This window comes from Gymnoscopelus braueri (genome assembly GCF_963280865.1).
Source record: "Gymnoscopelus braueri genome assembly, chromosome: 5".
Lineage (NCBI taxonomy): Eukaryota > Metazoa > Chordata > Actinopteri > Myctophiformes > Myctophidae > Gymnoscopelus > Gymnoscopelus braueri.
The window spans coordinates 35,999,422-36,014,867 of NC_137606.1; the positions used below are offsets into that span (position 1 = coordinate 35,999,422).

Genomic DNA, 15,446 nt, shown 5'->3' on the forward strand with positions numbered 1-15,446 from the left:
GCCTATTCTGGGGGGGAACATTCGCCAAAAATAGCCGATCTACAAGCTCACAACGCGTTGCAACGCAACATTGTGAGCTTGTTGATTTGCTATTTTTGGCAAAGAGATTTTAGATGCGAAAACGCGATCCAAGTACAGTTGTACCTCAAGTCCATTTCTCTAAGAAAAGAGGGTTTAAGTGATTAAGTAAAAGTAGCAATACCACAATATGAAAATACTTTTGAATATCCATAATATATATAAAAAACGAAATCTGCCAAATAAATGTAATGTAGTAAAAAGTACAATATTCAATTCAGAGAATTAGTGGAGTAGAAGTAAAAAGTATCAAGCAATGGCATTACTTAAGTAAAGAAAAAGTGAAAATTGTACTTAAGTACAGTGTTTGAATAAATGTACTTGGTTACTTTCCACCAATGCAAGACAGCCACTTGTTGAGTGCACGTGTTCTACGAGTACATTCACTCAGTCACCCTGAACCTACCGGTCGCGCTCTCCGCCATCTCAGCATCTACGATAAACTTGTCATCAAATGATCGGATGTTCGGAGAAAAGTCTGTCACGTTCACAACTTGTGTCGCACAGCCACTTTTGTCCGTCTAGAAGATAAAAGGAACCTAATTATGCTAGCACAGGGAAAAATGCAGTCTAAATAGGCTTTTTATCATGTGAAAACATTCTTATGGAAAACGTGAAGTCTATGGAAGTAATTCATTATATGTTTTTTTATTTAACCAATTTTGGTGCTTATTTTAGTTTTATATCAGAAATGTTTAACTGTTATTGTTTTATATTTTGGTCTATTATTCATTTACTGTTGCCATGTCACATTTACTTACTGTATGATAGACAGAGGACCATTGAAAATAAGCATTTCATTATATTTAATGCGTTATCCACAGTATGAGTTATATAAGTGTATTTTACTTGTATACATTTTAACAGAATTAACATTAATCGATCACAACCACTGGAATCAAAGAAAAACTGAGAGCCATGCTCCAGGATGCTTACAGTCAGGTCATAAGTTTTACAGATGTCAGATTGTTTGTTATAGTGCCAGTAATAACTGAAAGCCTTTCGGCAAAGCACAGCCGTAACTACGCCAATGACTGGTTTGCCATATGTGTATCTGGAAGAAAAAAAACATATATATTATTAAGCAGTTTTTTGTTCCTTTTTCTATTATATAACAGCCTGAGTGAGCAAGCATTTTGCTAAAGATAATGAAACAAGGACACTTTAAGAAGGTGTTTTTGTTTAGTTTTTCAGTTTCAAATGATAATTTGAATGAAAATACTTCTTTCAGATATTTATGTTTGATATTGGTCCATAGTTCTGGGGACACTCACTTTCCACAAATCTTCATTGTCACTTCTTCGTCCAGAATTGAAATCACACTGGGGAGGTGAACTTTCACCTCATATTTAGGCAAAACTAAAACACAGAACAACAAATTATCATGAAAGCTAAGAGAAGTGTTATTACCTTTAACATGCGTCATACATAAATTAACTGACCGTATTCCTTGATGTCGAAGCTGTGAGAGATCTGTATTCCGTCCTTATCCGTCCATGCTGTAATGAGGTAAGATCCTTGAGCTGCTTCAGGGCTCATGGGGTGAGACAGGTCTAGGATGCCACCGGACGCCGTCTTGTCCAGCCATTGGGCAATGCGGTTGCCAGTGGGATCCTATGCACAAAGTAAAAAGAGATTTGGATTTTTGGTTCAACTTCAGCAAGCAGGTCCAAGACAATGGTGTGGAGCAAAGTCCGGCAACGGGCGGGGTACCCGCGGATACCCGATGGGTACCCGCGTTTGACGGGTGAAAAATATACTTTTATAAGTTCACGGGTATGGGGACGGGCGGTACTGAACTAAACGCGGGTGGGTAACATTTTATTGTGAAAATCAGAGAGCACTGTTTCCGCCCAAACAACGTCACTTGTGTAACTTAACACAGCACAACGGCATGGAGCACGCCGGTCAGTTATCTTAACACATTGAACATCCTATTAAACCTTCAAATTAAAACCATCTGACAATGTAAACAACGACACATGCGTAGTGCGTATACGCTCGTGTGGCTAAAGCTCGCTCCTCCGTCTTCACTTGATTTCTGAACGAACCTGACCACTGAATGTAGCGCTATTGTTGAAGGCTTCTATCTTTTTCAACACATTTCAACACACTTAAATTGAGTGACTGTCTGTAGGCTATTTACATTTTACTCTGCATGTCATCACGGGTAAACGGGCGGACAACAGGTCCATTATTTGACAGGCGGGGCGGTTCTGGTTCGTATTTTGAAATAATCACGGGTAACGGGTCGTTCTACGGATCTGATTATTGACAGGCGGGGCGGGCGCGGGTTCTCAAAATTGGGCCCGTGCAGGAAGAGAAGGTGAAAACCAATGCAGATGGAAACGCTACTTCCATTCTGAATCCCAGTTGCATCCAAATAAACAGCATCAAAATGTACAGCCCTTGATGTTTTACTGGACACCAGCCATTCAAGCTGGTCGAAATAACATCGACTTGGCAGTTGGGCTACAGAGCTTCATTGGAAGCTGATAATCATAGATATGATTTCTTACACTGGAGGACTGTAGGCAGATGGAACACAAGCCTGCACATTTTATCTCAGGAGTTTTCACAGCCTCTTGCAGCCAATCACCCCTCACTTGGATTTGATGGTTTTCACTTTTCAGCGCAACACCTATTGTTAAAGTATCTTACCTGAAGCTCCACTGTTTTGAACTGAAAAGAAAAGAAAGACATTATTGAGTGAATACCAAATGGCTGAAAAACACAATTTATATATAAAAAAAAGTCCTCCACCCCTCCCCCTAAAACCCACAAACATGTGATCCTGGTCTGTGCTACACATATTTTAAAAACTTTATTGTGTTTGCCTGGCTCATCAAAATGGCACAACACTTTATTCATCCATGCTGTCAAGCTCAACCTATCGCATGGTGGGTTTAAAAAGGGATTTCATTCTAACTGTGCCGTTTTCAACCAAGATATTAATCTTTACAAACTCGGAGGCACTGGGCCACTATTGATTCAGATGTTTGGGGTCAAACGTGATGTGTGCCAAATGAACTTAGACAGACATATTTATTACGGCCACACAGAGTTTCACACCCGAGTGCTCCTAAAGTCAACAAACATTCCTCCCTTTTTACCTCCCACTCTCATGACCCACAATAGACCTCCTTCCTTGTTTCCATAGTCAAAATGTCACTAATTACCATTACCAGTTAATCATGCCAAATCAAACTGAAAATTCCATTATTTAGTGTGTGTGTGTGTGTGTGTGTGTGTGTGTGTGTGTGTGTGTGTGTGTGTGTGTGTGTGTGTGTGTGTGTGTGTGTGTGTGTGTGTGTGTGTGTGTGTGTGTGTGTGTGTGTGTGTGTGTGTGTGTGTGTGTGTGTGTGTGTGTGTGTGTGTGTGTATGTATGTATGTATGTGTGTGTGTGGGGGGGGGGGGGGTCTTACCTTCCTATTTATGGGAAGGAAACCATCATCGAGAGAGACAATCCGAAACTGGACTATAAAGATCATAATCAGGCATTAGAAACACAATCACAGGAGGTTGTCTCAGAGGCTTATCAACAGCAAATTCTACAATGCGTCCTGGCATACATAAGTTACAGAACATACAAATTACTTTACCAAGCCTACAATACAGACATTGTATCTGTAAGGTGTAACTTTGTGCAAATGTGTCTAGACAGTGAAGAAGAAACAGTTTACAGTTATTTGAATATCTAATAAAAATTATACATCATACTCGTAAAATAATTAATAAAATAATAGAGATTGACAACAGAGCATTAAAATTATCACATGAAGAGATCCAGGGATGTTTTAGTGTTGAAACTGCTATGTGAATTTTAACTGACATTAATTTGACGATTCACTCCGAAATCGGCAGCCAGTTATGGTCTACTTTTAGCATTCAGATGTTTTGTGAATATAGCCCCTGAACTATACACAGTTCTACTCTAAGTAGTTACCTGTCTGTCCAGGTTTATAGATGGGTTTGTCCGTCTGGATGAGGTTGATGAAGGCTGGTGGCTGGATGAGGACCTTTGTCATCTTGCTCATCACATCGTTTGCTCCTTCGACCACGACGTTGATGGTAGCCACCTCACTGCTGCTCACAAGAGGCACCTGCAATACCACCCAGCGGCACACACAGCATTTAGAAACATAAAAATAAGCTGTGTTGTATATAAGTGTCTCTTATAATAGCCAACACAATAAAAATACAAAACATATGCGGTCTAAAAGCAGGACATGTGTATTTCCTGGCGCTAGCTATGGTAGGATATAATCTTTGGACCAAGAGAGCCAAAACACTGTCCACAATAAGCCTGGAGCACTTATCTCCTCACTTCACTGAGCTGAGAGTGAACAGAGCGAATGCATTGGCAAACCTGGGCAAACCTGATGAAGCCATGAGTGAAAAATCTCAATCTCAGTTCTTATTTTACCTTAATCTCAGGTTGAAAAAGCATAAATATAGCACCAAAAAAAAACCTGGAGGATGTAGTATCTCTCAAAATCATGTTTGACACATTTGTTCCATTGTTGTCCTTGATGGTAGGCAATAACAGTGGAGGCAACATGAACACATGGATGGCTACACAACAACATAACAATGTGGTGTGTAGTTCTCTAGTCTCTAGGCACAACTCAGCGAACAGACTACCCAGTGATATCAACACAGTAAACACCATCAAATCTGCAATTACATCCATTTTAGCTGCCCACCTATTACACAACAACTTTTTCTAGCAGACAGAGTGTATTACTCTCTTAAAGCTCCCTGATTTGGCAGTGATTTTAGTTTCTATACTCTAAGTTTCTTGTTCCATTCAGCTCTAGATCAGTGGTTCTCCAACATTTTAATTTCAAGGACCCCCAGTTTGGTATGCATTAGGCCACACTATTACAAGGGTCCCTTTAGTTCCTAACTATCAATCATTTTGCGGGGGACCCCCTGGAACGCCCTCAAGGGCGCCATGGGAGACTTTGAGAACCACTGCTCCAGATCAGAGTAAGGAACATCGGCCTGCCTTAGTCCTGCGTTATCATCTTTCATGCAGCGTGCTTGCTAGTAACCTCTTATAGATTTAATAGTGAACACCAGCGAAAGAATATCTACTCGTAATCACTGCTAGCAAAATCAATGCACCTCCTGGTAGAAGCAAATCAATGCACAGCCTCTTCTAGTGAGTTGCATAGCGTACTGATATTGAGTAACCACAGACCACTGGAGCCACGGGAGACAATAACTGTTCTCCCAAAGCGAACATATTTGTGGCATATGTTTTCACTCGCTAATGCAACTACTATTGCATAACAGAGACTGGAACCATTTTATGATCAGTGAGGGGCGACTGTGAGGGGAGGGTTCCTTTTAGATTTGGAATGCAGGTACGAGGCTACAGAAAGAAGCCTTTGTTTCGCTGCAGAATGGCCAGATCAGACAGTTGCAGAATGAAGCAAACGTGCTTAAAGGGTTAGTTCAGATTTTTTGAGTATTTTCTGTGGGAAATACTTACCATTAATGTAGTGGTTGCAAAGGTATTAATTGATTGCCCGAGTCCCGTGGTCAGAGTTATGGTCCGTTACTGATAAATATGAAGTAGTTCCGAAGTAGTTCCGGTAGATTTGGTGGGGGCCGCTCATTAAAAATAAACTAATTAAAAAAACTAGCGTCATTTGTATTGTTGACCTATTTCTACCATATAGAGCAGGTTTCGTTCAATTTCGACCCCTCTGTCACATGGTACTATTTTTTGTGTCATATATTTTGTGCGTGAGTAGGCTGCCGTGGCGCAGTGATTCTGGACACAAACATTAGTAACATGTGACAGAGGGGTCGAAATTGAACGAAACCTGCTCTATATGGTAGAAATAGGTCAACAATACAAATTACGCTAGTTTTTTGTATTAATTTATTTTTAATGAGCGGCCCCCACCAAATCTACTAATCTACCAGAGCTACTTCATATTTATCAGAAACGGACCATAACTCTGACCACAGGACTCGGGCAATCAATTAATACCTTTGCAACCGCTACATTAATGGTAAGTATTTCCTACAGAAAATACTCAAAATCTGAACTAACCCTTTAAGAGCTGATTTGGATAAATGGCTCATTATAGTCGATAGGGAACAAGGATCGACTGTTGCGTAATCAGCAGCAGGGTGATAGAAAGCCGCAAAGTCATTAACATTGACTCTCACTGTCAGCACTCCTGGGAAATTAGGTTGCTGCTGGAATTTCTTACGTGGGCTCAATAGAAATGTCAAACTGAAGAAGATACTAATATTCATCTGTGGACATAGATTAATAGGAAGACTACGTGTCTTTGTCATTGTGTAAACCTACACATGGAAACTTTGTGGGATGTGTATCTCATTATGCAGCAATCTCTCCCCGCAACACACACACACACAGACAGACAGACAGACACACACACACACACACACACACACCTGAAAGGGCAGACAGCGGTAGAAGTCCTGGTCGACGATGGCCTCTTGCAGAATGGGCATAATCACGGTGGTGTTGCCTGACTCTATGCTCAGGGTGAGAGTGAGTGTGACGGGCTCTGTGGGGGCGTGGAGCTGAGCACACAGCATCTCTGAGCTCCCCCCTCTCAATTGGGAGCTCACCGTCACCGCATAAATACTGCAGGTGCAGGAAAAAAGTTGCAACAAGAGATATTATTTAAGTTTGACAAAGGCATAGTGAGACAGGTCAAAGCAGAGGTGCCTTGTGATAGCAACAGGGCCCTGCTTGTACGTTGAATCTGTGTAAGCTGCCTGGAAACCCATCTAAATCAGTGTGCTGGACAGACCGTTCCTCTGAACTGTGCCACCAGGAGGTTGATTCTGCATGTCCTCATGCAGCTCACAGAAGGACACATTTAATTGAGTTTGGGGTGGTGCTGGGGGAGAATATATAGTGTGATGCAGTCTAGCCAGGGAGTTGCTGTATGATGATGATGTAGTGCAGTGGTTCTCAACCTGTGGGTCGGAAACCCACAGGTTGAGAACGACGACAGTGAAATGACAGTGAAATAACAATTTAAGGACTTTTAACACATTGGGTGCCAGAGGTTTATTAAAATATTATACGTTGAGTGCCTGGATTTTTAACCATTTTGAACCTTTTTCAAGTAGTCACAAAATATTTTCAGTGATCACCGTCCTCACGGTAATCCCCTCATTACACACATATAGGTCTCGTACAATCGGGGGAAAAAATTAAAAACAATCGGGGGAAAAAATTTAAAACATTCGGTAATCCGTTCCATAGTTGCAGCCAGTTGAAAATAGTCAAAAATACATTGTAAAAAAAAAAAGTACACAGGAGCCGAGATACAGGCTTTTGAAGTCATAAGTTAACCAGGAAGTGGATTGGAGTCTAAATCTTCGAAAAATGATATCTCCTGGTGCTGTGAAGGAAAAAAAAAATATATATATATATATATATTTTTTTTTTTTTCAAAAACAGTATATACGGTTTTGGCACTCAACAGGTGTATTTGAAAAGAAGTATATATAGACATTTTCAATACCTAAAAAAAAAAAGAGAAAAGAAAAAGACCATTACTGCATCAAGAGTAATCAACAAACTATACAATAAAAACTGGTCAAACATTGGCCAAATTGTCAAATAATATAAGAAAGAGAAAAATGTGTGAAAATAGCAGATCTACAAGCTCACAGCAAGGCGTTGTGAGCTTGTAGATTTTTGTTTTGCCATTTTCACAATATTTTCAATGTATTGCCTCAACTCCTATATTCCAAGAGCTTGTCAGGGTGGGGGGTCCCCAGTTCAAATATGATTATTTTGGGGGGTCCCCAGTTCAACTATGATTATTTTGGGGGTCACGGCCTGAAAAGGTTGAGAACCACTGATAGTGAGCCATATGTTTGACCTGCCACTCCATGATGATGCGATGAAGTAAGAAGGATTTGTTTATCTCTGACAATAAATGAAATGTGATTCACAAAGAATGCAACCAAACAAACAAAAAACTCAGGAACATAGCGTTTTGTTCCCGTTAAGATTACATAAAAGTCGAGGCCAGTAGCGGGTGTCCTGCAGTCTGTCGGATGCCTTCGGTAAAAGAGGCCTTCTATGTTCAGTGGCGTAAAGTAACTAAGTACATTTACTCAAGTACTGTACTTAAGTACAATGTTGAGGTATCTTTTACTTTACTGGAGTATTTCCTTCACCTTCTTCTATACTCCACTAAATCTCAGAGGCAAATATTACTTTTACTCCACTACAATTATTTGAAAACTTTAGTTACTTTGTAGATTTTGATTACTTTTACAAAACATACATTAACCACTTCAGCCATAATACCTGTATACATTTGCCATTTGAAAATAGCAGATCTACAAGCTCACAATGCCTCACATCGTGATCATTGCTAGTAGATCTGCTATTTTCAAAAGATTTTGTATACATTTTATACATTTGAAAACTTGTGAAATGGGACAGTCTGCATAATGAGTAGGCTACCTTCTACTTTTGGTAGCTACTTAGTAAGTAGGCCTACATTTTGATTCAAACTTTGAATTCAGGACTTTTACATGTAACAGAGTAGCCTACTTCTACATTGCAGTATTGATACTTTTACTTAAGTAAAAAAAAAAATCAGTACTTTTTCCACCACTGGGTGCTGCCAGTACATGTCGCAATAACACTGCTAATTAACGGTTTAACTGACGCACCGGTCCGTGGCACACCAAAGAGACTTTGGAAAAGTTTCCCCAAATGCAGCTAAATATTTGTCTTAAGTTAACGGGCCTACTGGCCTAGTAAAAAAATAGAAGAAAGAAAAAAAGTTTGCACACTTACGTATCATTGAGGTGGGCCGATGAGGTCGCGGCTTGCAGAAACACTGATAATGCAATGATCAGAACACTCATTTTGGGGACAACAGGTGCCAGTGGGACGCAAGTTACAACCAAAGCCTATTGCGCACTTCTTTTCCTCTGTGTGTCAGCCAGCAGGGTGATCTGTTCACCATGAGGACACTAGTTGCTCAAAGCACTCCGTTTATAGTTATACTCTAAACACCCCCCCTCCTCCTCGTCTCTCTCTGTGAGGAGTCACTCCCCCCAAATCCGTTGGATCTCTGCAGCCTCCTCCCTACTCTACCAGTGGTGGAAGAAAGTACTCTGATTTTCTTTTACAAAGTTGAAGTAACAATACCACCAGTGGTGTAAAGTAACTAAGTACATGTAGGCTATACTCAAGTGTTGTACTTAGTACAATTTTGAGCTATTTTTTTACTTTACAGGAGTATTTCCAATTTTCTGTACTTTTACTTAAACAAATATAATACTTGTAGCCTACTCCACTACAATTATTTGTAAACTTTAGTTAGGCTACTACAGTGTTTACTTCGTAGATTTTGATTATTATTACAAAACACACATTAACTGACCACTTCAGCTCTCTATATATTTCAGCCTTTTGAAAATTGATCTACAAGCTCACAATGTGTAGAATTTTAACTTGTGAAATGGGACATTCTGCACAATGAGTACTTTTACTTTTGGTGCTTAAAAGGTATATTTTGATGCCGATACTTTTGTACTTTTTCCACCACTGGAAGAAGTACCCAATATTTTTTTTTACAAAGTAAAAGTAACAATATCTCAGTGTAAAAGACTTGAAATCATCAGAGTGCAAAAAGTATCCATATTACCAATAATGATTGATCTTTCACCACTATCTTTCACCTTATTTTATACTACTCCTTATTTGTTCACAACTGAACTTGTAGATCTGCTATTTTCAACAAATGCTGATTATTTCTGATTAATAATTTGATTGAATTATTAATAATAACATAGGCCTATAGTAATGCTTTTAAAAATGTATAGAAGAAAGTACAATATCTGCCTCTGAAATGTAGCCTAATGGAGCTACCCCCCCCCCCCCCCATTCTGAGAGAGTCCTTGATGAGAGAGCCCACTACAATATGTTTATTTTCAATAAAACATAATGTCAAATGGTCTTCTCTCAGTTCTCTGTAGGGACGAGATGTGGTACTTTCTTTAGATATGTGGGAGAATTTCCCACACAGTATCAAAAAGGCCTCTCCCTGACAGATAGAGCTATCACTCCATGGTGTTCAATCTTCAGTGGGAGTGATAAGAACGTCTCCATGCAATGCAAGACAACAAGTGGTGCTGTGATGTCACATTCATGTCACATGATTACTATCAACAATGAATATGAATGAATATACGGTATGAACTGGCTATCAGCAATAGTATAGCGGATAAGCTCCCATCTTTTTAGCAAATCATGCACTTTTTGTAAGAAGCATGAAACTTTCTGCATAGTTAGTATATGCCATAATGTTTATTTTCAGATGTGGAGGGAAGTCAGATTTGACCTCTGAGGACCGTGGGAGGTGAAATCCAAAATGGCCACTAGTCCAATTTAAGTTTGGAAACAAACACAGTAGAAAAAAAAATTAAGTATCATTTCCAACTAAATAGGGGATGCCCTTTATTTTGGTGATACTTTGTGCATTTAGGTCGAAGTCAAGGTAAAAAGAAATCCAGTGATTTCTTCAGAATCAACAAATGGCAGTGTGGCACTGGCACTTATATAGGCGACACCAACAATGACACACCTGATGGGGTTCAGACAATCCTGTGACAATCATGCTTGTTAGGTAGAGAGAGAAAAAAGAAGAAAAAGGTAGAGAGAAATCATGGGGCATTTTCAATCCAATAACAGTATTTCTGCCACAGGAAACTTATTCACAGAGTTGAATAATGAGGCTTTCAGTGAACTCCTATGTATGCCAAGTGAGGTCAGTGAAGGATCAATGTTCCTGCTGGAGCGATTTGTGGTGCTCATTGCTCATGTATGACCGAACCAGTGAGTGCACGGAAGTGAAAGATGCCAGAACACAGCTCTTCACACAGAAGTCAAGAACACTAGAGAACATTTCTCCAACCCAGGCAGCACTCAAGCAACACATCAAGCACACTTGCCAACTGTTGGAACCACTGAGGCTTTGGTCCTGGAACCAGAGATACCAGAGCCATCTGACTGGGGCTGGACAAAGGAAACAACTGGGTGGCAACCTTTTTTGGACCACTCTCTCTGAAGCATCAAATTCGTGTCATGAATTGATCCGCTGTCATTGCACGAAAGGGTGTACTGGATGATGCAAGTGTGCCAAAGCTGCACTCAAATGTTCTGCACTGTGCCTCTGTTCTGAAGACTGTTACATTTTGATAATTACCATTATCATTATTATTACAAAACTCACTCTTTCCTGTACACAAGATTTGACAATAAAGAACAACCTTGAACCTTGATTATTGTCATTTACTATAAAATAGACTATACCACCATGGATTTATTCTGTTAATATGTTTTGTATTATTCCTATTGTCACAAAATGGGAGTAAGGTTTCACTATATTGCAGTATAATCCAGTGTCCAAGCTAAAATATACAATTACTATGTCATTTGACCTCCAAAGTATCATCAAATGAATGGGCAACCCCAACTTAGTTGGAAAGAATGCCTCAAAGGTTTTCCTACAGTATTTAGTTCCAAAACTATATGTGTTTGACATTTAGACCTAGTGGACTGGTGGCCATCTTGGATTTGACCTCTCAAAGGTCAAATCTGACTTCCCTCCACATCTGAGAAATTTATATTATGGTATTTACTAACTATGCTGAAAGGTTCACACTTCTTACAAAAAGTGCACGGTTGTATTGCTAATCCGCTGCACTACATATTAACAACGAATATATGAATGCACAGTCTATCAATGAATAGGCTATATGAATGAATATTTTGTCTATCGATATGAATGGATATTTGTCAAAGGTCTATCTGGTCTACTGGATGAGATCCTACCTGGAAGGGAGGGAGCAAGTGGTGGAAGTAAACGGCACCCAGTCCCCCCCCCTCCCTGTGACTTGTGGTGTCCCACAAGGAAGTATACTAGGACCTTTACTGTTCCTGATATATGTGAATGACATGTCATCGGCCTGCGACTGCAAGCTGTTCCTGTTCGCAGATGACTCGGCCCTGCTAGTCTCGGACAGGGACAGGCTGCAGGTTGAGAAAACTCTCAGCTCCGAACTCAACAAGATCTGCATCTGGCTCTCTGACAACAAACTTTCATTACACCTGGGTAAAACTGAATCCATCCTCTTTGGGTCCAGTCCTAACCTTAGCAAGGCAGAGAGTTTCACGATCAAAGTGGGTGATAATGTCATCAAAAGAAAGGATGAAATTACCTACCTGGGCTCCATCTTGGAGGCAAACCTCTCCGGTAACAAAAACGCCGAAAAAGTGATAAAAAATGTCAACCGAACAACACGCTATTTGTGGAGGATTGATCGCCTAGTCAGTAAGAATACTCTGAAGATTCTTGCAGGGGCCCTCATTCAAGGTCATTATGATTATGCATGCACTTCATGGTATCACAACACCTCCAAGGCCTTAAAAACAAGGCTCCAAACATCCCAAAACAAACTTGTAAGGCTACTTCTTGGCCTCAATCACAGAACCCATCTAACCCCTGCTCATTTTGCTAGGATTGGATGGCTTAGGGTTGAGGACAGAGTACAGCAACTTGCTATGGGCCTGGTCTTCAAGATACACCACAACATTGGGATCCCCCTGTATTTGTCAAAATACTTCAAAAATGTTAATGAAGTCCATGATCATAACACCAGAGGCAGCTCCACTGATCATGTTCAACCCAGATTTGGCTCAACTAAGGGTATGAACTCATTCTCATGCTATTCATCAAAAATGTGGAATGCCCTACCAAAAGGAGTAAAGGAGTGTAAAACCCTACTCACTTTCAAAACTGCCCTAAAGATACACCTTCAGGAGGCTGCAATTCGAAAATGGCCCCTGTCTAAGTCTTAACCTACCCCTCCCTACCCCCCCCCCCCCTCTTTCATTTTCCTCTTTTGTATATATATATATTCTTTTTTTCTCTCGTCATACCAGTAACCTGAAAGCTGATTGTATGACATTCTGTATAGTAGTGTGTATATCTGCCTGCCTCTTATATTTCATCATGATTTGTGTGCATGGGGTCCTCATCTTAAACAAGCGTAATGCTTAATGAGGGTTTCCAGTTTAGTAGACCTTGTATTGTGAATTTGTACTTCCATGTACTGTTATGTACTGTCATGTACTATTCTCATGTCTTTCTAAATAAACTACATCAATATCATACAAATGAATATATGTACAGTACAGTCTGTCAACGATGAATATATGACTGAATGTATTGTATGTCTATCAAGAATGAATATATGAATGAGTACAGTCTGTCAATGATTATATGTCTATTGACAATGAATATATGAATGAATACTGGTCTATCAACAGTGAACATACAGTATGAAGGAATATACAGTACAGTATGTACAGTCTACCCCACTGCTTACCCATTAAAACTAGAATTCATCATGTGATGAATTCTAGTTTCAATGGGTAAGCAGTGGGGACCTGTTTTGGGTCGCATGACCACATATTACACTGCACTTGTTTTGACAATGAAAGTGGGCAGTCTATGGCTACAGATGGAAAGACAAGAAAGACAGTGTGGGGGAGACCCAGGAGGAAATCATTGGGTAGAATTCAAACAGGATTTGAAAGTTTGTTATGAGAACTTTAACCAGCACAGCATCGTATGGCTCCAATGTTTTTAATAAAATGTACAATAATAAATACAAAACTTTTGCACACCTGAAAATTTGTTTTGGACAGATGCATAGAACAGAAAATTACATGGTTACGAGTAATGGAGTCGCCTGATGCCATGCACCTAACCTAGTAATAAAAAGTGTAAACCCTGGTCTCTGTTAGCTGAGGGATATTATTTGAACATACAGTCTATTATACTCATCTATTCTGTCCAAGATATGTGTCTCAATGTTTAGTTATTGATAATAAAAATCCACAAGCCTGGTTTTGGGGACTTGCAATCAGGCAAGAAGCTCATGGTCTGATGGCTAGAAAGAGACCATATCCCCGTCTCCTAGAGAGTCACAGATTTGACTCACTCATCAGCCAGTAATAGGCAAACCTTCGACAAAGACAACTGGTTTGGAGGGAACAAAGAAGGGGAACAAGTACAGAGCCCTAGGGACCCCGGTCAACAAAACATATTCAGTGCCAATGACGTCGCCGACGTCACGTTTTTATAAGCCCAGAGTGCCAATGACGTCACCGACGTCATGAAAAAAAAAAGTTCAGAACCCAAGATATGATGATTTGAAGATTTGCTGCTCCATTCACTTCTTGTTTAACTTCTTACTGAAAAAGGCTGTATCTCGGCTCCTAAGCACTTTTTTTTAACAATGTATTTTTGGCCTTGGCACAGGGGTGATAAAGCCAGAAATACGTTTGGCACTGAATGAGTTGAGTGTTCACTAGGCTCCCACTGTTTTCAAGAAACAGATAACAAAGTATGTCACACCAGCGTTGCACATATCAATGCTGGCAAATAACAACAACAACAACAACTGATATCCTCAGGGTTCCAGCTGCTGCAGATTGTGCTGTCCCTATATCAAGCAGGGACACAGTAACTCTATACTGTATACCCACCACCTCCACCAAGAGATTAGTAACAGACTAAACAAGGTGTTGTTAGCCAACACTGCAAACTTATCAAAGATGCACTGTGTCACAGCCTGACCTAGTTCTAGTGTGTGTGTGTGTGTGTGTGTGTGTGTGTGTGTGTGTGTGTGTGTGTGTGTGTGTGTGTGTGTGTGTGTGTGTGTGTGTGTGTGTGTGTGTGTGTGTGTGTGTGTGTGTGTGTGTGTGTGTGTGTGTGTGTGTGTGTGTGTGTGTGTGTGTGTGTGTGTGTGTGTGTTTGTTCCTGGAGCTGCTCTCTGGCAGACTGACCACCTGAAAGCAACCACCTGTACACAGTCAAGCCCTATTTTAGCTTCAGTCTCACAAAAAAGGGCCCAAGCCAGGAGAAATTGCAATAGTAATGATTTATAGTTTTCATCTGTCCTAATTACCCTCGTGCATCATATATTAAAAGTTTGCCTTCATGGATTTAGAGGATAATTTCTTTCAAGGTCAAGAGCAAAGTTTCAGTGTTTAAGAGTGGTGTGGTATGGATAAAATTGTGTTAATATTAGAAGTCTACGTTTAAATATACAAAGAGTATTTTCTTATGTTTTACTGTGTAGCAAAGCTACACTGATCTGACCAACTGTTCAATGCAATGCTGTTACTTAACAAATTATATACCATTGCAATAAATCATGAACAACCTCAATTTGTGGTTTGGGATGTAGTTTATTAATAAGCCACATTTGAAAACACTGGTTTCGCAGAGAGCAAGAGACATACAGGCCACACAAGCACACA

At 40.1% G+C, this 15,446-nt stretch overlaps 1 protein-coding gene across 2 annotated transcripts in view; it reads right to left on the bottom strand.

Moving 5' to 3' along the window:
• Window positions 1-9,061, bottom strand: part of LOC308086121 (alpha-2-macroglobulin-P) — a 38,225-nt gene extending 29,164 nt beyond the window's left edge. For both annotated transcript variants that reach the window (XM_080429520.1, XM_080429521.1), the window contains exons 1-9: window positions 8,904-9,061; window positions 6,521-6,716; window positions 4,026-4,182; window positions 3,505-3,557; window positions 2,740-2,760; window positions 1,521-1,692; window positions 1,353-1,437; window positions 1,015-1,132; window positions 485-599 (exon numbers count right to left, since the gene is read on the bottom strand). In XM_080429520.1, the coding sequence (XP_080285646.1) occupies window positions 485-599; window positions 1,015-1,132; window positions 1,353-1,437; window positions 1,521-1,692; window positions 2,740-2,760; window positions 3,505-3,557; window positions 4,026-4,182; window positions 6,521-6,716; window positions 8,904-8,974 (988 nt within the window). In that variant the 5' untranslated portion in view covers window positions 8,975-9,061. The remainder of the gene's footprint in view (window positions 1-484; window positions 600-1,014; window positions 1,133-1,352; window positions 1,438-1,520; window positions 1,693-2,739; window positions 2,761-3,504; window positions 3,558-4,025; window positions 4,183-6,520; window positions 6,717-8,903) is intronic.
• Between the last annotated feature and the right edge of the window lie 6,385 nt (window positions 9,062-15,446).